A 25580-nucleotide genomic window follows, 5' to 3' on the forward strand; every position below is an offset into this window, starting at 1 on the left:
GATAACTGTGATTCCTGTTTTTACTGAGACAACGGGAGCAATCAAAAGAAAGCTTCCACTATATATTTACTAGTTTGCCTCCCCCACTAGAATGTGACAGAAGAGACTTTGTATCTCCAGGACTTAGAATCATGCCTGCACCATATTCCCAATTTTTGGTTGGGAAAAAAAAAATAGATAAATGTAAGACAAGGATAAAATATTCCTGTAAGAGTCCTGAACAGGCTCAGGTTAAGTAACTCTGGTGCCCAAAACTGAATCAACAGCAAGTCTACTCTACCCAAGTTCAATGATCTACACCCAAATTATTTTGATATTACGGTGTTATCATGTCATCTCACCCATTATTTCCCAAAAGTTCCATGGTTCCTTTACTTGATTTAAAAAGTTGAAAGATAGGTGCTTATGCCAATATTTTAAAACGTACTTTCCTACACTGCTAGCTTCAAGATATAGGATGCTGACTTAATGGCATAAATATTTTATTTCTATTGAATTTTTCATGTTAAATGTACAGTTCACATGAATAATAGAAAGTAGCTCCTACACACCATTCATAGTTACATTTTACAATACTTTTTCGGTAATCTGCTATGTGTTTGGAAGATACAGAGAAGTCTCAAAAGTCTATTTAAAATAAGCTCATCTACAGATTCTGGCACTGGAAAGAGACCTTTTTCTCTAATGCTTTTCACAATGGGGTCTGATTTTCCCTATAAATTCTAATTTACATGTCTATCAAACTCATAGTTAAAAAATCAAGTGGTCTGAGTTGTCTCGAGCTTTTTCAAATATCATTTTGTATAAAAATGAATTATTCATTTCAAAGAGACTGAGCCTTACAAAGAATACTGTGATTCTGATGTGGAGATGCAGATATATGGAGAAGCATTAATTTCAGAAAGAAAAGTCAACACTTCAATATCAGCACCCTTTCCCCAACTTCACTGCAAAATGTTGCCGACTTTGAGTTTCCATAAATAGATATGTAGTTACTGACACCACCACTTAGGTTCAGCCGGTCAAAACTGCTGAGAAAGTACGGTACTTTCTTTGGCCAGCTTCATCTGTGCCATGAAATCACTTAAAGTAAGTAAGAGAAAACAATAATCATGTAGTGCAAATACAAATACATATTTTTTTGAGAGGAAAAGACTATGATCAAAGCTTTTTACTCAGTCTGATTATCATTCGTGTATGAATATGTTAGGTCACAAATCAGATGCCAATTATTTCTCTTTTGTTTAAAAATATATAACTTTAAGATATAGACCATTGTTAGCTGTAGAATTTTTTCATTTTTAATTTTTGTGGGTACATAGTAGCTGTATATATTTATAGGTATATGAGATGTTTTGATACAGGCACGCAATGCATAATAGTCACGTCATGGAGAATGAGGTATCCATCCTCTCAAGCATTTATCCTTTGTGTTAAAAACAATCCAATTAAACTCTTTTAGTTATGTAAAAATGAAAACAATTGACAACAGGGACATAGAGAGTAGAAGGATGGTTACAAGAGGCTGGGAAGGGTAGTTGGGGAGTAAGATGGGGAGACGGTTAATGGGTACAAGAAAAAATAGTTAGAATATTATAGGCTTTATATAGATGTTCCTTATCAAACTAGAGAAGTTCCCCTCTATTCAAACTTTACTGAGAGTTTTTATCATGAACAAGTGCTGGATTTCAGCAAGTGCTTTCTCTCTGCTGACTGGCATAATCATGACTTTTCTCATTATTTTGTGAATTACATTTTTATATGGTAGATTACAGCAATTGGTTTTTTGCATGTTAAACCAGCCTTGCATAAGTGGGATAAACCCCACTTGGTTGTCATAATTCTTTTTAGATATTGTTGGATTCAATTTTTGTAGAGGATTTTGAATCTATATTCATGAAAAATATTGGTTTGGAAGGCCGAGGCAGGCGGATCACGAGGTCAGGAGATCGAGACCATCCTGGCTAACACAGTGAAACCCCGTCTCTACAAAAAATACAAAAAAAAAATTAACCAGGCGTGGTGGTGGGCGCCTGTAGTCCCAGCTACTCAGAAGACTGAGGCAGGAGAATGGCGTGAACCTGGGAGACGGAGCTTGCAGTGAGCCGAGATGGCACCACTGCACTCCAACCTGGGGGACAGAGCGAGACTCCGTCTCAAAAAAAAAAAAAAATATATATATATATATATATGTCTGTAGTTTTCCTTTCTTGTAATGTCTTTTTCTGGTTTTGTTATATGGGTAGTGCTTGCCTCAGAATAGGTTAAGAGAGCTCCCTCTGCTTCTATTATCTGGAAAAGACTTGAACTGGTATTACTTCTTCCCTAAACGTATGGTAGAGCTTACCAATGAAACCATCTGCATCTGGTCTTTTCTTGGTTTTGGAAGATTATTAATTATTGTTAATTTTTTAAATAAATAAAGCACAAATGAAGTTTATTTTTCCTTCTGTAAGCTTTGGTAGTTTGTGTGTTTCAAGGAACTGGTCTGTTTCATCCAATTTATCAATGGCAGCTATAGAGTTGTTCACAGTAGCCCTTTACTCTGCTTGAATGTCCATGTCTTTAATTTCTGATATTGGTAATTTGTGTCTTTACCCTTTTTTCTCAGTTAGCCTGGCTACAGGTTTTATGACCTGTTCAAAGAACCAGCTTTGGGTTTTTGTGATTTTCTCTAATGTTGTCCTGTTGCCTAGTTCATTGATTTCTGTTGTAAGGTTTATTATTCCTTGTCTTCAGTTTGCTTTGGTTTAAATTGTTTTTCTTTATCTAGTTTTCTAAGGTAGAATCTTAGATTATTGATTTTATGTCTTTCTTCTTTTCTAATATATGCATTTAATGTTACATATTTCCCTCTAAGCACTGCTTTTGCTGCATCTCACAAATTTGATAAATTGTATTTTCATTTTTCTTTAGTTAAAAATATTTTTCTAACATCTTAAGGCTGCTTCTTTGATTTGTTTAGAAACATGTTTCATTTCCAAATATTTCGGGATCTTCCAGATATCTTTCTATTACTCATTTCTAGCTTAATTCCACTTTGGTCTGATAACATACTTTTTAAGATTTATATTTTTTTAAATTTATTAAGGTAGTTTTATGGCCCCGAATGTGATCTCTCTGGTGAATGCTCCACTCCTTGTGAGGTGAAGAATATGTATTCTCTGGCTGTTGGATGGAGCACCATGAATTTTAAAACAAGCAAATGAGCATTAAACCTAAATATTGCCGCAATAAACATACGTGTGCATGTGTCTTTATAGCAGCATGATTTATAGTCCTTTGGGTATATACCCAGTAATGGGATGGCTGGGTCAAATGGTATTTCTAGTTCTAGATCCCTGAGGAATCGCCACACTGACTTCCACAATGGTTGAACTAGTTTACAGTCCCACCAACAGTGTAAAAGTGCTCCTATTTCTCCACATCCTCTCCAGCACCTGTTGTTTCCTGACTTTTTAATGATTGTCATTCTAACTGGTGCGAGATGGTATCTCATTGTGGTTTTGATTTGCATTTCTCTGATGGCCAGTGATGATGAGCATTTTTTCATGTGTCTTTTGGCTGCATAAATGTCTTCTTTTGAGAAGTGTCTGTTCATATACTTTGCCCACTTTTTGATGGGGTTGTTTGTTTTTTTCTTGTAAATTTGTTTGAGTTCATTGTAGATTCTGGACTATTCACAATAGCAAAGACTTGGAACCAACCCAAATGTCCAACAATGATAGACTGGATTAAGAGAATGTGGCACATATACACCACGGAATACTATGCAGCCATAAAAAATGATGAGTTTATGTCCTTTGTAGGGACATAGGTGAAATTGGAAATCATCATTCTCAGTAAACTATCGCAAGGACAAAAAACCAAACACCGCATGTTCTCACTCATAGATGGGAATTGAACAATGAGAACACATGGACACAGGAAGGGGAACATCACACTCTGGGGACTGTTGTGGGGTGGGGGGAGGGGGGAGGGATAGCATTAGGAGATATACCTAATGCTAAATGACGAGTTAATGGGTGCAGCACACCAGCATGGCACATGTATACATATGTAACTAACTTGCACATTGTGCACATGTACCCTAAAACTTAAAGTATAATAATAATTTTAAAAAGGGAAAAGAAAAAAAAAACCTAAATATTATTAGAAGACTGTTCAATTTAAAAGTAGTATTTATAGTTATCTTAAATTTCCCAGTTACTGAGTCTATGTGTAAAGGAACAGAGAATATGGGTCCAAATTGAATACTTTATTCAATCTTCAAAGCACAAATAAAGTGCTCTCTGTCATACTTTGAATGGTTTGCACACTGTAAAAATTATCCTCTCGCTATTTGATGTTAACCAGAAACTGAGCAGACACAATATTATATATGTGAGTTCCTATGCAAGGAATAAACTTACTGTGATTTTTTCTATAATTATGATTACAGTTGGAAAGATTAAAGTTTCTATGCCAGTTTTTTAAAAAGAAGTAAGGAAAGGCGATGTTTGCCAAATGCAAAGAGGAAGACATTTTATTTTTAGTTTCCGAAGAGATTATTAAAAATAACATTTCATAAAAACTACTTCTAAGGTTATTTGAAATGCTTCATTTATATGACACCAGTTTCTAATTTAAACATAATTGGAGAGAATAAATTGGGAATAAATTACATAGAAAAGGAGGTAAAAGCACATGCCACTGACTAGTGGTTTCTATAGCAGTCTCTTTGACTATTATAGTCAATAAGACTACAGTCAGAAGGTTTGCATTTTGCCAGTCACTCTCCTGAAGACAAAATTATTCTTTCCATAATCTTGCAACATCTACTCTAGAGACTACACAACAGAATAAATAAAAACTGAAAAGTAACTTGAAAAAGTCAACTATTACAATTTTAATTCAACAAAATTCAATCAACTAACCAACTGAGCTCTAGTTAGATTTCACCCAAACCATTCCACCAATTGTTATGTTTTGGCTCTAAAGCTCACCATGGTATGAGGTGTTGAAATTCCAATCATATTGATTCAAAATTAACAATGCTCAGCCAGGTGTATGGCCCACGTCTGTAATCCCAGCACTTTGGGAGGCCAAGGCGGGGCAGATAACTTGAGCCCAAGTATTTGAAACCAGCCTGGGCAACATGGCAAAACCCTGACTCTATAAAAAATAGAAAAATTAGCCAGGTATGGTGGCGCACACCTATAGTCCCAGCTACTCAGGAAGCTGAGGTGGGGGGATCACTTGAGACTGGGAGATGGAAATTACAGTGAGCTGAGATGACACCACTACACTCCAGCCCAAGCAACAGAGTGAGACCTTGACTAAAAAACAAACAAAAAAAATGCTCTATAAAATTTCTTACTCATGCTATAAGTTAACCAATCTATATTTCAACTTTGGATAGCCATGCTATTTCTATTCCAACAGTATGATTGAATAAAACAGATTCCAAGCAATGAAGCAAAAGAAAGGCCACATAGTAGAATTTTGTTTTCCAGTTCAATCAGCAGAGGTAAAATAGTAAGAAGATCTTTTAGCAACAGCCTAATTTTTCAGTGTAGGAATTCTTTTGAAAATTACCTTTTGTTGAATCATCCTCTATTGGCTGTTTGAACAACGTAATATCCTTGAAAGTACACAGGAACAAGACCACCTTTTCATGTTCATTTCTTATTGGTGCAATTTGCATATAAAACCAAACAGGGGTTCCTGTAACAGAAAGAAGTTGGGGAAAGGACATTAGAGTGTGGCACGGCCACAGCAGTAGTTTGGTCTCCTGGCTTCCTTCTTCCTTCAGCTGCCAACAGCTGTGCCAGGAATCAACACCAAAACAACAGTATATTAATTACTACAAACAATCCGTAAACCTTTAATTTTGTATCCACTACCAGTTGTTCAAATTTAATAAACACAGTATACAAGCCAAAATATCAAAATTCTAAAGTAAGGCACAGGCTGTCATTTCACAATGCAGGAACACAAAGGCAGTCTTGCTACTTAAGCAATCCCAGCAACACCTGTAGGTCTGGGTCCCTCAACCACTGCTGCTCTCACCAACTTTCTTCTGAGAGTCTTACCAATTGTGATCACTCCTACCTGCTTCTCTCGTCATGTCACTTTAACAAGTGTTTCCAATTAACTGCAACAGCCATACCTGATCTTCTAATAAGCATTCCTCTTGGAGGAACATCTAAAATACTGTTTCTATCCCAAGGCTCTCTCATCAGTCAGATAGACTTATATGATAGCTCTATGGCTTTGACAGCATCCCCACATCAGAGAGAGAGGATGTCAGCAAAACTTGATGTCCGATGTACACAGAGCTCTACCTGAAACTGTTAAGGCAGCCTGAAGAAAAATAGACGTGTCCCCAGCCTTTGAGATCCCCAGGCATCTTTTTGAGCCACTGCTTCCTACCTCCCTCACTCAAACAGCATGAAGCTGGACTCTATCACCTCGTTCTTCGAAGGATGGCTACTGCAGACTCTGCCCTCTAGGACAGAGGGTATCAAAGTATTCAAGGCTTATCATTTGGATAAGTCAGGAACTGGTATATAACAAATAGAAATATGTGAAGGCACAAGAAATGCCTTCAAAGGTGTAATTATCTGTTAGGTGATAAAACACTGAAGGGAAGGTTCCATTACAATCAAAGAGACACATTTACATTACAATCAAAGAGACACTTTTCTCATTATATTCTCTTCATGCCACAGTGCAGTAAAGCCCCTCCAAATATTCTATTTTAAGACATAAAGGTTTTTGTAAGGTTTAGGATTTGGGGAGTGAAACGTGCAGGTATTAATAGTCTGTAGGTAAGACCCTAGCCTTTTACTAGCTTCCATTGAGAACCGAATAAGAAGCACTTCTATTCCCATGGCCTAAAAAAATACAAAATAAAAAAGTCACCTAATGTCACCACAAAGGGGAATTTTTCATTTAGACAGGATGAGATAACTACCAGGCTCAAGAAGTCAGAGAATTAGAGAAAGGAGATTTCTATGGGACTATTCAGCTGTGACAATCAGGTTTTCTGCAACCCCAGGGGGCCTATGGAAGGACGTGGCCCTTTCCAAAATGATGGTAGAATGAGACAGGGACCTCAAAAATAATCACATCATCTCCCCGAGAGGCTTGTTCATTTTTTTCTGTTTTCGTATTTTACACAGCGTGACCAGGAACTGTGAGTGATGTGCACGGTTTTACAAATCACCAGACCCAGACGTTAGTGGATACATGGCCTGTAGCTATTCCAACACAGTAAGCTTGAGGCAGAAGGGTCATAAACAAAGAGAAAAGGGCACTAAAAAAATAAGTAATTTTCCAAGGTCTGTTAGAAATCTGAACAGAAAGAGATGATGTTAGATTTCATGCCTTGCTGTGAAAACCGCAACTTTTCAAATTCTGGCACAGAGTCTGGGTTCTCTTTAAAACTGCTTTAGATATGAAGGTAATTGTTTTTCAACTTTCCAAGCCACAGGGTCATATTTCCCCAAGTAGGCTGAGTATCTGCCAAGTACGTGGTGATAGATCCTTCATATTCTGGATTTGGGGTTCAGGGGGCTGGGGAGTCTGGGAGGGTTAAGTAGAGGAACCTGCTGTGGCTGAATCTCGGTGCAGTGCTCCAGCATTGATGACTTGGAGGAGCCTCGGCTGTCAGTTCTGCATTTGAGTACACAGAAAGAGCCATATATATATATATAATATATATATTATATATTATATAATATATGTTATATATAATATATAATATATATATTATATATTATATAATATATATTATATTATATATAATATATAATATATATTTATATGTTTATATTTATATACATAATATATATTTTTATATATATATATATATATTTTTTTTTTTTTTTTTTTTTTTTTTTGAGACGGAGTTTCACTCTTTCGCCCAGGCTGGAGTGCAGTGGCACTATCTCGGCTCACTGCGAGCTCCACCTCCTGGGTTCACGCCATTCTCCTGCCTCAGACTCCTGAGTAGCTGGGACTACAGGCGCCCGCCACCACGCCCGGCTAATTTTTTGTATTTTTAGTAGAGACGGGGTTTCACCGTGTTAACCAGGATGGTCTCGATTTCCTGACCTCGTGATCCGCCCGCCTCGGCCTTCCAAAGTGCTGAGATTACAGGTGTCAGCCACCGCGCCCGGCCAGAAAGAGCTATTTTAAGCTCAGAGCTACCATTTCTTTCCCCACAGTAGAAACAGCCCCCTGCTAATCAGAGCACTGGACCTACAGAACAGAGGCTGCAAACTAAAATTTCAATGGTGATGCATATTCAATCAGATCCCGCAATTCCCCCATTTGCAAAATGGTGTTTAACTTAATTGCTTAAAGGACGTATTGGGAGAACTTGGCACATAGGCATTCCCAAAACAGTTTTCTGCAGACGTGAATTTTTCTACCTAACACTTTTTTTTAAATCACAAAAATATACTTTTCTCAGCTGATGTTCAAAACCTTTCAGCTATTTACAAGACTTTTTAAAAGCTGCATTTAAATAGCAAAACTCCATTATAATACATAGATAACACCTATCCTTCACTAAAGAGGAAAACAAAAGCAAAACTCAATGTAGATAGTGCACAGAAAGGAGGCACAAGTTTTAACTTACAATGCTATGGGGTATATATCCTATTGGCTATAAGCAGGCACTTATCTGCATAGAGAGTTATCTGGAAAGAACCAGATAGGCCTGAACAATGATCAGATAATAATTTCAATCCATTAACATAAGGCAAAATATCTAAACTACCTTGGAAAGACTTCTGGAAATGTAAAATTCAAGTAATTACTAAGATGATTTAAAGTAAATAAACAGAAATTCCACTAAGTTATTTTGTTGTGGTGGTTGTCATTACAGGGTCTTGCTCTGTCACCCAGGCTGGAATACAGTAGCATGATCATAGCTCACTGCAGCCTCGAACTCCTGGGCCCAAGCCATCCACCTGCCTCAGCCTCCTGAGTAGCTGGGACTATAGGCACGTGCCTCCATGCCCAGCTATTTTTTTTTTCATAGAGGCAGGGTCTTGCTATGTCACCTAGGCTTCACCTACATATTTTTTGAGAAACTCAGGAACTATGGACTTGTCTTTGGGGCTTTAAAGTCAGGCAAATGTTTGTTTATTTTGCTTAAATGTCAGAGAGTGAATGACCTTAGTCATATAGAATATTCTTAAATTATTTGCTAAACTTGGAGCACATATCTAAATTATTGAAGGCTTAACAAACCATAGGAAAATGAAGGATTTTTTGGTATACAGGTCTCCTACAAATTATCAATATGTACTTAGACTTGGCAAAAAAAGACCCAGAAAGCACCTACAGTCTGCCTTTTCTCTTGCAGAGGACAGAGCTGACCACTCAGAAGGGATTGTTTTCTAGGTGACAAGCTAGCTGACATTTAGCTATGACTTCAAACTGAAATTCTCTTTGGCCTTGATGTAAAATGAAAAATAAGATAAGCCATTCCTTAAGTAAAATTACTAAAAACAAATGTTTCCATTATCAAGTGCACTACTTTGAGGCAATGTCTCACACTGTTATTCCTTTGTTAGTCTACTAATAAAAAGAGAAATCGAATTTTAATTCCAAATATTCCACAGATAAAAAATGTTTCAAGTAAATGGAGAGGATAAATTATGCTCCACAAGATCCAACAGGCACTGAACATGGAACAGGCGTTTCCTGTTGAAGCGAGAATGTTTTCCAAACTTGGGAAGAATTTAGTAACCATCAATTTCCATCAAAGATAATAGTAGACTTTGCTATCATTTGCTATTAACAATAAATAAATTGACTCATCTTATGAAGTGACTGTTCGTTTCAAAAAAGAAAGAAAGAACAATTTGAGGAAACAGCAAAAAGATAAACGTAAGTTACCATGCAAATAAAGTGAATTAGAAAGGGGACTGAGTTGTTGAGTATACTTGTTGGTTTTTGTCATGTTGGTTTTTTTCCCTCCAAACTCTGATGGAAAGTCTATATCATGAGCTATTATGTCATTATATAATGCATACCTTACCACATACAAATCTCATCCCAGAGAAAGGTCACAACAATCAACACAAATTTACCAAATGTGAATGACCTGTTCTGAGAACAATGACTACTTCTACTAGGCTTTCTCACAAAAGAGTCTGAGGCTGGCAAAAGGCCATATTGGTAGAGATTCCCCTCAAGTAGCTACCACATATTCACATTGCCTATGTTCGTGTAGAAAGGTAATTGCATATATCCAGTGTTAACAATTACCGTTTTCTTTAACCATAAGAAGAAATTAATACATGCATCTGTCATTTTTAGTCATTGTCACATAATTATAGGATCTTTATTATAAGTATTAATTACAAAATATTTTGCTGCCTGATACAAAAGTCATATTTAAGATGCATCACATTTTTCTTCCATTCCTCAAAAGGTTACTTTTCATAGGTAGAATTATTTATTAATTTTATTATCTAATTTCACCAGCAACCTCTGCCCCTGCCAAGAAAAGAAGCAACAGAAGTTTTACATGCTCTCTACATTTTAGCTCCACTACGACTTACCAAACATAATATTAATAAAGAGTTGGCACATCTTATTAATAATTGAGATACCTACTGTTTTTCTTGTACAGAAGAACTTCAAAGCAGTTTGATTCGTAGTTGTCAAAAGTTTGCCTGACTTTCTCAATGGTCTTCTTGTCAGTCAATTCCCCATACATAAAACTGGGGGGGGAAAAAAACAAACAATCAATTTCACTTTTGTGTTGCCTTTCAAATGCTACAAAAATCATATAATTGTCTTTGATTAGTCAAATGTGGCTACAAAATATAATATTGCTCCTACACAGAATAGTCAAATCATGAGAGGCAGTTCTTGCTTTACACAGTTCCTGTATGCACAGATTTCAGTCACTGTGGTTTAGTTAAATAACACCAGTTCCACAGCACAGTTCAGATTTCAGTTTCCACAGTATGTTAACTGTGAGTAATTGCACAAAGTGCAAGCTTTGCTGCTTGATCTTCAGTCTGCAAATCACTGGAAAATAACAGATGCACCTTCACAACCAGTCACTGATCACATCAATTCTTTCAAAGCCTGTCAGTATTGGAAACAGCACGGCTGTTACTCAGTTCACGCACAGACAGAAAAGCATGTAGTCATATTGCCTCCTTTTCTCTCAGTGATAAACCCACATGACATTTTACAAAAATGGATAATCAAAAGCAGTAAGTAGCCAACAAAAACTAAAGTCCACCAAAGAAATGAAAAATAATAATGTTGGAAGTGGAATTCAAATTGAACATAAATGAAGTTATAAGAGAAATAGGTGACCATGGAAATGTCGATACTATTGCCATTTGGGAGACTCTAAATATGCATCCAAAAGGACTTAGTGAAGGTGAGCTCATCCATATAAATGAAGAAAGTGGTTGTGACAAAAAGGATGAAGGTTTCCCAGAGGAGGTGACACCAGCTTAAAAACAAACCAAAAAAACCCTCCTTATTAAAGGAACTCTAGTACATTGTTCACAATAGTGAAAGTGGAAGAATAAAATATTTGAAATTAATTCTAACTTAGAAAGGAGGGTGACAATTTTCGAGAAGATAGAAAAGATGCTCTCTTTATACAGAAAGTTACATTCTGAAAAGGCAAGTATTGTTTAAATGACTCATAAGTTTTTTAAGAAGAAATAAAACACTTCCTCCATTCTCAACGTTTCTAATGTTCAAAATCACAGTACACTAAATAAATATGAGTTTTACTATTATATCATCTCCCTGCATTGATAACCAACAGTAAGAGAGTTTTTATTGTTTTGACAAACATTTTTAAAGATGCTAAAACAATCATAATTTTTATTGAGTATTAAGATAGTATTATGTGGTTTCAGCTTGCATGGATCTTACGTTCCCATACTATCATTAAAAAAGTGAGGATTGCATATTATACATATAATGCATTGACATTCTCATCATTTCAGGGAATTTTCTTAAGATAGGTACAAATGTGGCTAATGGGAGGGAAGTAAAGCTGGCACCTTGACGGAATCATACATTATTACAGTGGTTAGAGGAACATACAAAACATAGATTAAGGAGTGAATGTCCATATTCCACAAAAACTTTCTAATGTTTGACATTCTCTATTTTTCTAAGAGAACCTTGGCAAAAGTCTGATCATCTAAATAACAAAACTTGCCCAGGAACTACATGTCTCTAAAACTCCATTCTCAATGCTTTCAAATCATCAGTTGTACATCTGGTTTTAGATACACAGTTCTGCTGATCGGTATGATTGTCCAGACCATTTCTTCCACCAGGAAAGAAAATGTGGCATTACTAAACACCTTAACCAAGATTTTGAAAGATCAAATGTCTGTCTTTGTTATTGCTTTTCTTTCAGTTTTCAAAGAGTTCACATATTTACTAGAGGCAGATCCAAAGTGTGGTGGAGGCTGAAGCTTATACAATCTGTGAAGCCCTCCTTAAGAAAAAGAATACAAAATTATAAAACAAGATTACAAACAGAGCCTCGAAAGACATCCACTCAAATGAGGGCCCCTGAAGGTTCAGATTCATTATAGGTTCACAGAAAATCTGCACCTGAAAATACCAATCAATAAAATTTACAACCTAAAAGGCACAGTTTTTCAGCAAGATCCAGTAATGACACACAGGATCCAATAGCAGCACCACATTACAACCGGAAATTACAGGGTAACTCAAGCCCACCTTCTATAACACCAACCTAAGCAACTAGAATTCTAGAAAGTAAGAAATGAAAGTGGGTAAGGCAGATCAAAGATTGTCCAAGCACCGAGAAACCTGAATCCTTCATTTTTAATATATTTAATTTAAAAAGGAAAATTTTAATTGTCATTAAAATAATAAAATAAGTAAAAGGATCTCAGAATAAAATGACAGACTCCTAATTCCATAATCTTATATCTAGACTAACACAGGAAACCTCAAAGCATACCTGCAAGCTGGCATTGAAAAGCCACTGTTACTGTCAAAGCTGAAATTTCAGCTCATGAGAGTTTCATAAAAATCGCTTGAAGGCATTACAATTAAATTAGAATTATTCAGCTAAAGAACATAAAGCCACTTCTCTCCCAAAAAAAAATTAGCTTAATATTGTACATAATATTTTTAAAGACAAGTGAAATTTTTAAATCATTTTTTTACTAACTTTTATTTTTAATTAAAGAATCTTAATAGAGCAGAAACATTTTAAAATTCAAGATAAGGGCAATTAAACTAAGTAAATATTTGTAGTCTTAAAAGAAAGAAAGAAAAACCATTTCACACTGCTACTAAATGACAGGTGTCTGTGGTTCAATAAACTGAAACATAATATTCACAACTGGTCAACAGAAAAACAAAATAAGAAAGAATTTATGATATAACAAGCAACTAGGATAAAAATTATCAAAAATTAACTCCAATAAGATTTAAAAGTAAGTTGCAACTCAAATTTAAAAAAGAAGCTCTTTGAGGGATTGGTTTAATAACACCAACTAAGAAAAAATGCAACACAAGTCTGATGCAGCTCAACTTCTGAAGAGAAGATAAAAACAAACAAGCAATTTTTAAATAAACCATAAAAATTTCATAATACAGCTCCATTAGTTAGTCCTTCCAGTGCTAAAATCACTTATCCTAGGAAAATAAAGGCACTTAAGAAAAATAATCCTATATTATTAACATCCGAATGCTGTTTTTAAAATAGTCTTTCATTTCTTACATTGTTCCACTCAGATTTTTCATTTATTATACCACATATTTCCAGTGATAGAACATGTATTTGAAGGGGTGACATGTAGCAGTTAAACAATAAGAGGTATTTCAAAACAGACTATAAAGAATGTCAAAAATGTACTATCTATCTATCCTCCCAAGGCAAGTGTTCTGGAGGTTAATTCAATCTCTGAAAGTATTTTCATCCAAAGTTGTCCAAGCCATACTGATAAATCAATGATTCCCGCATTCTCTATGGGTATGGCACATTTGTTTATTTGCTTGGCTTTGTCACATATGAATGCTGAAATGTTTTATCACAGGTTCCTGAAGCCTGACTCAGGATGACTGAAGCTCAATGCAGTCTTTGAATGGTTAATCAATTTGAGGGGTCACAAATTATAGAAATAATAATCAACAGGCTTTAGAAACCATATATAATAATTGTACATAGTTTTCATATCTTCTACTAAATATCCTCAAGGAATATGTAATGGAAATATTTTTAAAATCACAAAACTTCCACTTGCTCTCTTACATAGGATGCCAAGCTCCTCCTTGGTAATTATAAATGAACTACTGCACTGTTACTTTATTGAAAGGAAAATAGAATTGGATTCACAGAAGCAATCACTCTCTGTTATAATATTGGGCAGTCATGGTATAACAGAGGACTTTTGCATTTGGAGGACCACTTACAAAGTGGATAATTTATGGACAAGTCGTATATCCTCTCAGACCCATAGTTTCATCAGTAAAATAAGGACAATAATAATATAACTCAAAGGGTGACAAAAGGATAACGCAAATAAAGTTACAAATTATAACGTGTTGCACAATGGCTGAAATATGACTGGAATGTACGGATGGGACTAGAATGCCTCTTCCCCACCCCAGCCTCACTCCTTAGCTTCTCCAGGATTCTCCAGGAACCATGCTTTCCAAAAGGCAGTGTCACTGTGTCTTAAAGGGAGATGTGCGTGGTTCTGTGAATCTTCTTTCTTCACAAGCCCATGAGGTTGAAGCAAACGCTCACTCAGAACCTGCTCCCGTATAATCTGGCCACTTTTCTTGTCACACAACTGACTGGTTTCATCTTGGGAATAAGGGATAAGTTGTCTTCAGGCCTGGTCTAGGCCATATCCAGCTCGCCTAGGCATCTGGCAGTTATCGTTCATGTGTATCTGACCTAGAAAACTTTGAGGAACAGGTGGTTTGGGCTTGTAGCAGGATTTATTTATTCTTGGATCCCTTGCTCTGCTCTCAAAATCTCACGAACAAGCCTCATTATAGTACCTAGCGTAAGAATGGCTATAACGATTGACAGACTTCCAAAGGAGAAAAGAATCTTACAGCTCTGTAGAAAACATAACCTAATCATGAGTTCCACCAACCTCTCTTACTCTGCTAAATGTGCAACAGTGTGTCTAGACTAAAATGCAACGAACATTCAGTCACCGTAATACAGGGTAATATTATCTGCAGGCTGTAGTTCATAGATTAGCAAATCCTTCGTCAAAACAAAGCAACACAGATAGACTTAACGCAGTTGGTAAATGTGGTCTCTAGCTCAGAAGTGGCCATAACCATAGAATCATAAAGGTTAATGGGAGGTGGACTGAGATCTACAGTCGAAGGATCAAAAAAGATAAAGCCTGAGAGAGGGGAAGTTAAGGAGGAAAAATTAAAAACAAGAATACAGTTTTCGGCCCGGCACCGTGGCTCACGCCTGTAATCCCAGCACTTCTTTGAGAGGCTGAGGCGGGCAGATCACCTGAAGTCAGGAGTTCGAGACCAGCCTGGCCAGTTGAAACCCCATCTACACTAAAAATACAAAATTAGCTAGGCATGGTGGCGGGTGCATGTAACCCCATCGACTTGGGAGGCTGAGGCAAAAGAATCACTTGAACCCAGGAGGCGGAGGTTGCAGTGAGCCAAGATCATGCCTTTGTAGTCCAGCCTGGGCAAAAAGAGCGAAAGTCTGTCTCAAAAAAAAAAAAAAAAAAAATACAGTTTTCAAAATCTGAAAGAGGTAATTTCGGAATAAATCAAAGACATTCCTTTATACAGAGGATCATAACCAAAAGGTTTCACAACCCATTGATTTACATGGTCTTCAAAGGATTTCACTGGAGTAAATAAATGGTTGATCCATGACACGTAATTAAGGAAAAACAGGGATAGCACTGTATACCTCTAATCTTCAGAGTCTGACATCACCAAGACACCTCTGCCCTTCAACACTTTTCATCAGTCTCACCATGAGAAGCACAGCCCTCAGCCAAATGGAGCCGGACTGACTGGCATCCATCATGTGTCACATGCTCTTGGTAGCTGCTGAGATAATCCTGTGTTCATAAAACTGCTGTGAAATCTGCCCAATAAAGTGTTTCTTAATAGCTCTGACTCATTGTCTAACTTGATGGGGTTGGATAAGGGATTGTAAATGGTCTTTCAAAAAAATGTATCTGAGACCATCTATCTACCCCTCAATCCTCCCTACCTAAACTACCTGATTGTTCTTCTCACCCCTCTATCCAAAACAAAAACAAAAAATGACAGCAGAATAGGCTCTTAAAAGTTTCAGGTTAATTAGAAGTAAAATGCTAAAGTGGTTCCTACCTAATCTATGACAGTATATCCCAAATGTCAGAGCTTCTACAGGTCATGAGATAAGATCATATGCTTTTAAATGTCATTCTCCCAAAGTCTATAACCTCTTTTAAACATGCGATACTTTTCATGTCCTCCAATAAGCAGCAAAACAGTGCAAAGGCGTGGAAAATGCAGTGTCCACAGTAAAATGGACAACGTTTGAAATTCCTAGGGATCCGAAAGTGTCATAGTGTCATAATTTTACCTAAAACAAAAATGAGACAATACCTAGCACACATCAGATATTTTCAGATAGGAATTTCAGTACCATTATGACATAGCAAAAATGTAGGAAAACCAGAATCCTCACTAATGGCTGCTGAGAATGGAAACAGAAGGCTACTCTGTAACAGTCTTATAGCAGTTAATTTACAAACTCTGCATATATTCTATTATCCAGCAATCCCATTTCTGGGGATAGAGACAGAAAACGTCTCACACAGGGCCACAAGAAGATGTGTAGGACGATTCTTATTTCCAAGTTGTTTGAGGTAGCAAAGTGTCAAAGTTAGATTCCAGGACTACTAGAATGTATAAATAGAACGAAGGCTGTGAAGACACTACAACATTAGACAACAATCAGACATGATGAATAGATCATCATACGGTGACACAAAGAAGTCTAAAAACATAATGGTGAATGAAAAGAGTAAGAAACCATAAATATTACAGTGTGGTAGGAATTAAATAGATCTTAGCAACCAACATATGCAAAGCGATATCATTTCAAGAATACACATATTTAATTAACAAGCAGAAGACACATTAGAAAGACATACAATAAACACACTTTAGAATTAATAACCATAAGAGGAAGAAGGGGGATGGGATGAAAGGGAAAAGAAATAAAAGGAAAAAAATAAAATAAAATAAAGAGAGACCTTGCTTAGAGAGAGCAAAATGACAATGTTGTGACAAACTGAGGAGTATGTTTAATTTGATTCTGCGTGTCTGGTCCAATGTGGGAGGGGTTGAGAAGGACAAAGAAGAAAAAAGATAAGAAAACAGAAGAAAGAAATATTAGCCTCTTGATATTATAAAAACACAAATTAATGTGTTTTTATTTTACCATAAAACAATTCGCTTTTGAACATTCAAAACTGTGGCATGTAATCATTTACCTAGTTGCCACTTTAACCCTATAGACTTTAATTCATCTAATGCAAGTTGTATACAAAAATGATTCTTTTTTCTGAGATATATAGTGTCAAAGCTTGTATTTTCCCATATAAAATGAAGCTCACTGCTTTGTAGCTTCTTATTCTCTTATGTCTGTCTAAAAACTTATTATGATAAGCAAAATTTTTAAATTATTTACAAGGATATTCTCAGTGTCAAATACTTATCTCCATATTCACTTATAAGTCAGTAATTCCACATACTATAATAACTTTTAGCCATCAACCCCGTGTTTCTAAATGTGCATCTCATTTTCTTCTTTTCTCTCTCTGTTATTTTGTGTCTCACACTTAAAGGCTTTTCTGGATTTATTCAAGAAACGCGAAAAAAGCTATATGTAAAAGAATTTGAGTCATGATGCAAACACTGTTTCATAAACTGCTTGGGGGGTGGTTTTGGGCTTGTTGTTTTATTTTGTTTTAGGCTTTTTTTTACTTGATAATATGTTGTTAGTTTTTTCCAGTGTCATTGTCCTTCCAGTATATACAACATATGATGTAGCTAAACTCCTACTACTGGATATTTTGATTCCTTCCAGGTCTTCAGTCTTCTAAATAATGCTACAGCAAACATAAAATGGATATAGTTTAATTTTAAAAGAGAATAAGGAAGTTTAAAAGAAGAACACATTAAAATAAATCATGCTTCCAAGAAAAACTGATAAAGGTCAGATATTTGTTCATATATCGGATGCTAGTCTTCATTGTTCTGTGAGGGCATTAAACTGGTTGCAATTTTTAGGTTAACAAAACACATCTGGCATTTTATGCAAGTAAGTAATAATTGTTTACATTAAGAACATGATCATTTGAAAACACTGTCTCTGATAAGTAAAGACAATCTGGGGAAAGACTCGAACACTTTTTTATACAGTTAAAAAGCATGGTATAATCCAAAACTCTCCCACCTCAAATGTCATAACACAGGATGAAATACAAGAAATAACAGTATGCTATAGAGAGCATGTGAGACCTAGGTTACGGTTTATTGCAAAACAAGCCAATCCAATTCAATAAATACTGACATAAGACACTGTCTTGTGTCCTGTTGTGCACACAAAAGTGAGCAAGATGGAGACCCTACTTTTAAGGCACTTACAATCTGGTACTTGTGTTAGAAGAAAAGCAGCTCTTTCAGAGGAGCAAAGAGCTAATATAACACACCAGCACTTATTTTCTTAGTGAATCGTTTATAGGAAAAATTGTACTTGCCAAAGAAAATAGGCCAGGGATAGGGCAAATACATGGGACACAAGAAGGGATGAGAGCAGGACTTAAAATAGATCCAGATATGAAGAGTAATACTTCTCAAAAATGGCAACAAAAGCAATAAAGCAATAAGAATCAAAACCCAAGGGATAAGGCAAGTTAGTTTAAGGCCAAATGATGATGCCAACAGAAATATACACAAGAAACTATGAGGAGTCAGAGAAGGGAAAAACCTGTCTTGCTTAGGGAAGCATAAATACCTTCAGGTAGATGAGATCTGAGATAAACCTGGCACGAAGACGGGATGTCAGCAGTCCAAGAATAAGAAATGCGAGTGTGAGTATATCTGTGTTGCCTGGAACTCTCTATGGACCTGTTCCACAGGATAACGTCTACCATGAAACTCAGCTTTTTCTAACTTAAACTGCCTTCTGGGGGATAGGAGAGGAGCAATGCTTAATATGGCCCAACGGTATCAGTGCTAGCAAAGGGACCCTCTCAACCAGAAGCCACAGATTTTCATCACTCCCATTTACCAATTTCCATACCTGGGAATGAAGAATGAATATGAGAATGCCTTCAGTAGAGGCAAAAATGAGGATGGCTAGAGGAGCATAGATTAAGGAAGAGAATGTTTGAGCAGATTATTTCTCAAGCCGGGATAGGCACCAGAATCATCTAAGCTGTTGGTTAAAAATACTGACTCCCTGCTTGACCCACCCACTTCAGAATCACCTACTGATTCTAATTCAGTAGGTTTAAGCGGGGTAGGAATCTGTTTTGCAAAACCTATTTAAGTGATTGCTATGTGCAGTCAGGTTTAAACTCAATGGTATAATATAAAATATCTACATTTCATGATGATGAAGGATATCTAGAGAGGGAAAGAGAGAGTTATCAACCAATCCCTTCTGTATAACATGGATGACTCTCTCTCTGTGCCTTTCTCTCTCTGTATGTACGTATATATACAGATATACATGTTCCTCTGATTACTCAGTACCTAGATTATTCTTGGCTCATGGTAGATGGTAGGTGATCAAAAAATATTTATTGAATGAATTGATTAATTCACAGATATATAAACAGTTATATACATAGAGAGGGAGAGAGTCATACACAGGGGACTGGTTCCAGGATCCCTGCGTATATCAAAATCCATGCACACTCAAGTCCTGCAGTTAGCCCTGTGGAACCCACATATATAAAAAGTCAGCCCTCTGTACCCAAGGGTTTCATATCCCCTTGAATATCATATTTTTGATCTGTATTTCTCTAATACTATATTTCTGATCACATTTGGTTGAAAAAATTAACCTATAAGTGACCCACACTGTTCAAACCAGTGTTGTTCCAGGGTCAACTGTATATGCATTTAACTATTTTATATATACATATATATATGTATATATATAATGCTTCTCAGCATCAATGGGTAGAAAAAACAAATCACTATTTCTCTGGGCAAGTCCCTTAACATAGCTCTACCTCAGTTTTCTCATCTGAAAAACAGAGGATTTGGCCTAGAAAAAAAAAAATCAGATCCCTTGTAGTTCTAAAATAACTTGGTTCAGTGCTTAGTTAAATGAGAGCTTTAAAGAAAAATTAACTCATGGAAAAAACATCCCATCTGGCCTTACTGAAATATTGTGAGAAGTTTTAGGTTCTAAATTAGTTCCTTATATATAGTTTCCTTTTCTTTTTTCTGATCCCCTTTTTTCTTAATATTTTCTTTAAGCTCACAGAAATGGCATATTTGTTTAAAGAACCATTATAATAATATAAATGTCAGATTCTGTTGTACATGAGTCAAACAATGTACCATTACCAAGTACATGTGGCTTACACAGGATATAAGAGCTTTATTTTATGTTCTTTACATTCTCATGGACCATGTTTAACTTGGCCAGGTGGTGTTTACTCTGTTTTATTCAAGACAATTTAGTTGTTCCAGAGGTGCTGTAGATCACATGCCACAAGTTGTTCCCTGATACAAGACGTTCCTCTGATTACTCAGCATCTAGACTATTCCTGGCTCATGGTAGATCATCAAAAAATATTTATTGAATGAATTGATTAACTCACAGATATATACAAATCTTTCTTTTGGCAAAAGTTCTCACCAATGGCTCTTAAGCTATATGTTTCCATTGATAATTTAGTCTCCCTAATATTCTAACATAATTTTTAACTCTATGGTTTGTATATGGGAGTCCAAGTAAGCTTAAGCCTTTTAATTACATTCAGATTTTTGTTAAATTTCAGAAAAGATTACTTAGCTATTCTGTTACCTACCTGCAAGTGCTGCTTTTCTGCATGACGTCAGCTCGATGATATCCAGAGAGTTTACAAAAACCGTCATTACTATAAACTACAGGCCAATCCACAATCTGGGCATTTCCCAGTAAGAAACTTGATTCTGAAGAAGAAAGGAGAAAAAAGGAGGTTATTTAGCTTAATTCAACAATGCACTTATTTCAAGTAATCAAAAAGGCAAACTTATAAAGATGGACACATACAACTATGGTTTGTAATTGTACAAATAATATAACCTGCTCTTGAAACTGACATAACCAGGTTTGCATGATCATGAGACCTGCAATAAATATCGAATTTATATACAAACTAAAAATTCCATTTAAACGAAACCAGTTTATAATAATTCTTTCCATTCAAGTATACCCTAAGCTATGAAATCAAAGTGTAGTTAGTAATAAATAATGTTAATGACTATAAATTACACCTAAAATTGGTTAATTTATTAAGATTAGGGCTATGGTCACTTCCCTACAAATTGAGAATATTGAAGTTGATAATAAAAGAAAATTGGATGACCCCCTTCAAAAATTATATTAATATATTGCTGACATGACAGAACAATTTTTTTGTCCATTAGACTAATCTTGAAAAGTCTAATTTAAAATAGAATTTAAAAGTCTTCCTTTAAATTAAAATTATTCAAAGATATTTTCAACCACATAATACAGATAATTTAGAAACTATCAGTATTCCAAATAAAAGAGATATTTTTGTTCTATTTTACACAGAAAATAGGTTTGCTTTTGTATAAATTAATATAAAATGATTGAAAATCCAATCATATTGGGCAGTAACTTTAGCAGTTTTGTAAACCACATGTTATATGTCAACATTAAAATGAATTAAAATTAAAATAATATTAAAATATATAAATGAACACTTATTTTTAATATAAATAATTTAAAAGTAAAAATTTTTAAAGCAATAATATGCTTCAAAATTTTACCTAAGAAAATTTCCTTTGAACTCATACTCAGGGTAGTATACTAAAAATATAACAATTTTTTAGAAGACTTTAAATCCTCATTCATAATTGGTCTTCATAAAAATAATAATGCAATTTAACATTAATTAAGTAGCTGCTGTATAAAAGTCACTGCTCTGGGTCAAACAGTGGGATAAAGTAAAGATTAGTAAAACACACCCTTTGCTCTCAATAAGTGTGTATGTTGAAAACAAATATGTAACAACAAAATACAACTGCCAGAATAGATACTAAAGAAGCATGGGACAAAATATGAAAAGCAAAATCTGTTTGAAGCCACTAGGAAACAACGGAAAGTAGGCACAAACTGGAAAAGATAAACCCTTGAAAAAGAGAGGCTTTATTAGCTGAGATAGTCATTTAACTGTCTATTCCGCTGAGAGCACTTGCCAGTTTGGGAAGTTCATGGTGTGAAAGAGCTCAAGCAGAAGTGTCTTACAAGTCTAAGGAGTCAAAGGTCACAATTTGGGGGTGGCAGAGCAACTTGGAGTTGGGGAAATCCTTTAATTGATGGAGTGATAAACTTCTGCATAATATACCTCAAATCCTTCTTGTGGTCAAAACTGGGCAGGCATAGGGTGAGACAATAAGGAATCCAGCAGACAGCAATGGGAAAGGGCTAAAGAGATGGATAGAAATTTCACCAGCTCTCCGAAGCTAGAAGATGAATTTCAGAGTTCAAGTCCCATCAAGCTAGAGAAGCTTGAAAAACACCTCAAGCCTTCCATCTAAACACAGAAGGCCATGCATTAGGAGTAAGAAAGAAGTCATAGGATGAATGGATATGCCCTGGGACTAAAATAAAAAATGTAGAAATTAGACCAACACGAAAAATAATCTTAAAATCAAGTCTCTTCATGATCAAGGTCATCCATCAGTAATTTAACTGCCTGATTTAAAAAAAAATGTAATTCTCCTCAGAGGAAAACAATGAAATCCCAAATCTCTACAATGTATTGATATAATGTCCCAGAAACAATCAAAAATTATTAGACAGGCAAGAAATGGAAAACCCTACAATTACTATGGAAAAAAGTAGGCAGTAGAAAGAGAAGTCAATAGGTAAACACAGAAATAATGCAATCTCTGAAATTAAAAATTTATTGGATTGGTTTAACAGCAGATTGGACACTAAAAAAGAAAGAACAATTTGAAAACACATCAATACAAGCTATTGCAAACTGAAGTAAAAGAGAAAAAGACTGAAGAGATGTTCTGTGGGACAATATCAAGCAATCTAAAATATATGTAGTTGAGTCTGAAAAAAAAACAAAAGAGGGCACACATGTTATTGGACGATATGATAGCTAAAATTTTCCCAGATAGAATGAAAACTAGCAACTCAGTAAACCACAAGAGAGATAAACATAAGCAAGCTACAGTAGGGATACCTTTCTTGGTCTTTTGTTCCACATCAAAAAGTGTTCTATTTTCTGCAAATTGATCTATAGATTCAATACAATCACAATGAAAATGACAACAGGCTTTTTTGAGGAAATTGAAAAATTATAAAAGTTTGTGAAAATGCAAATTAAAGTAGTTAAAAATAAAATATGAAAAAGTAGAACAAAGTTCTACTATAGTAATTAAGTAAACTATAGTAATTAAGATGGTGTGGAAATGGAGCAAGGACAGACAAGTAGACCAATAAAACAAAATGAGTTCAGAAACAGGCCCTCACATACAACGTCAACAGCTTTTTTGCAAAGATGCCACGCCAACTGAATAGGTAAAGTCTTTTTCAATGAATTTTATTGAAACAATAGATATCCATATGAGCAAAAATTGAAACATGACCCCTACCTCATACACAAAAATAATTTGAAGTGGGTCATAGATGTAAATATAAAAGGGAAAATTATAAACCTTCTAGAAGAAAACATAGAAGGAAATCTTTGCAATCATGAGGAAGACAAAAATTTCTTATATAAGCCTCATATAGCAATCAGCATAAAAGAAAATGTTGATAAATTAGGCATCATCAAAATTACTGTCAACTACTCATTCAAGGACATTCTCAAGAAAATGAAATGGAAACCTACAGCCTGGGAGAAAATACTTTTGATACAGGTATCTGAGAAAGAACTCTAATCCAGAAAATACAAAATATTCCTACAAAAGAACAAACAACCCAAGTATCAAAATGAGCAAGTAACTTAAACAGACATTTCACACACAGAAAAGAGAAACAACAGCCAATGAGCACAAGAATAAGATGCTTACAATCATCACACATCAGGAAACATGAACTGAAAGCACAAGGATATACTGCTGCTCAATTACTAGAGTAGTTTTAAAGATTAACAATACAACATTGTTGATGAGAATCAAGAACTAGTGCTCTTTATAAAATGCTAGCAAGAATGTAAAATGGTATGATCACTTTGGAAAACAGCTTCTTGTAAAGTTAAATATGTATCTATGACCCAGAAATTTCACTTCTAGGTATTTATGCAAGTGAAATGAAAACATATGTTTACAAAAAGACTTGGAGGAAAATGTTCACATCAGATTTATTCACAGTAGCCAAAAATTGGAAACAATGCAAATGTCTATTAAGAAGAGAATGGATTAGAAATTGTGCCATATTTACACAAGGAATACTACTCAGCTCTAAAATAGAACAAAAAACTTCTGATACATGCAACAATATGACTCAAAAACATTATAAAAGAAACCAGCCACTAAAGTAGGTATACTGTTTGATTTCATTAATATGAAGCTTAAATATAGGGAAAACTAATATTATATGATGATAGGGACCAGAACAATGATTTCTAAAGGGAATGGTGGAGGAAGTGACAGAGAAGATAAAAAGAACTTTCTGGCAAATGTAATTGTTCTCTATCTTGATAGAGGTATACGTTACACAGGTGTATACAATTGTCAAAATTCATTGAACTGTGCAGTTAAGATCTGTGCATTTTGCTGCATAAAAATTTTTTAAAACACACAAAGAGGACAACGGATAACTCCATCTGACCAGAGAATCAGAAGTTTTAGTAAAATAATGGTACTTGAGCTTAACCTTAGTTATGAGGATGGTATTACTACATTTCTGTGGTACCTAGGGCAGTTAGAGATCAAAATGAGCTAATTTCTGCAAAAGTACTTCAGAAAGTATAAATTCCTCTATAAATAAATGATGTTTTCTTTTATTTATAGTATCAACTATAAATTTTTTAATATGACCATCAAAAATTGTTTTCTTTCTCGCCTTAGCCCAAGCCAGTTTACCCTCTCTAATCCATAAGCTGTCCACTTCATGACTAGATAACTGTGGCAGGCCATACAGCTACATGGTATCCCTGCCTTAACTCATTCCAATGTTCAGTCTTGTGATTAGGTGAATGCTAAATTGTCTCCCTGAAACCCTTCCTGTACCCTATCATTCTTCATCCAGATCAACAATCCCAACTGTTTATATAATCAAATCTCAAATCCTTTCCGAGGCTAACAAAGCCCTCTGAAATCCAGTCTCACCTTCC

At 35.4% G+C, this 25580-nt stretch overlaps 1 protein-coding gene across 1 annotated transcript in view; it reads right to left on the bottom strand.

The window, feature by feature from the left end:
* The window catches only part of KCNH5 (potassium voltage-gated channel subfamily H member 5), a 343538-nt gene that overhangs the window by 293096 nt on the left and 24862 nt on the right, over positions 1 to 25580 (bottom strand). The window contains exons 2-4 of the mRNA XM_016926190.4: positions 21084 to 21207; positions 10621 to 10727; positions 5578 to 5706 (exon numbers count right to left, since the gene is read on the bottom strand). Of these exons, the coding sequence (XP_016781679.2) occupies positions 5578 to 5706; positions 10621 to 10727; positions 21084 to 21207 (360 nt within the window). The remainder of the gene's footprint in view (positions 1 to 5577; positions 5707 to 10620; positions 10728 to 21083; positions 21208 to 25580) is intronic.

Source organism: Pan troglodytes, chromosome 15 (genome assembly GCF_028858775.2).
Source record: "Pan troglodytes isolate AG18354 chromosome 15, NHGRI_mPanTro3-v2.0_pri, whole genome shotgun sequence".
In the NCBI taxonomy this organism is placed as follows: Eukaryota; Metazoa; Chordata; class Mammalia; order Primates; family Hominidae; genus Pan; species Pan troglodytes.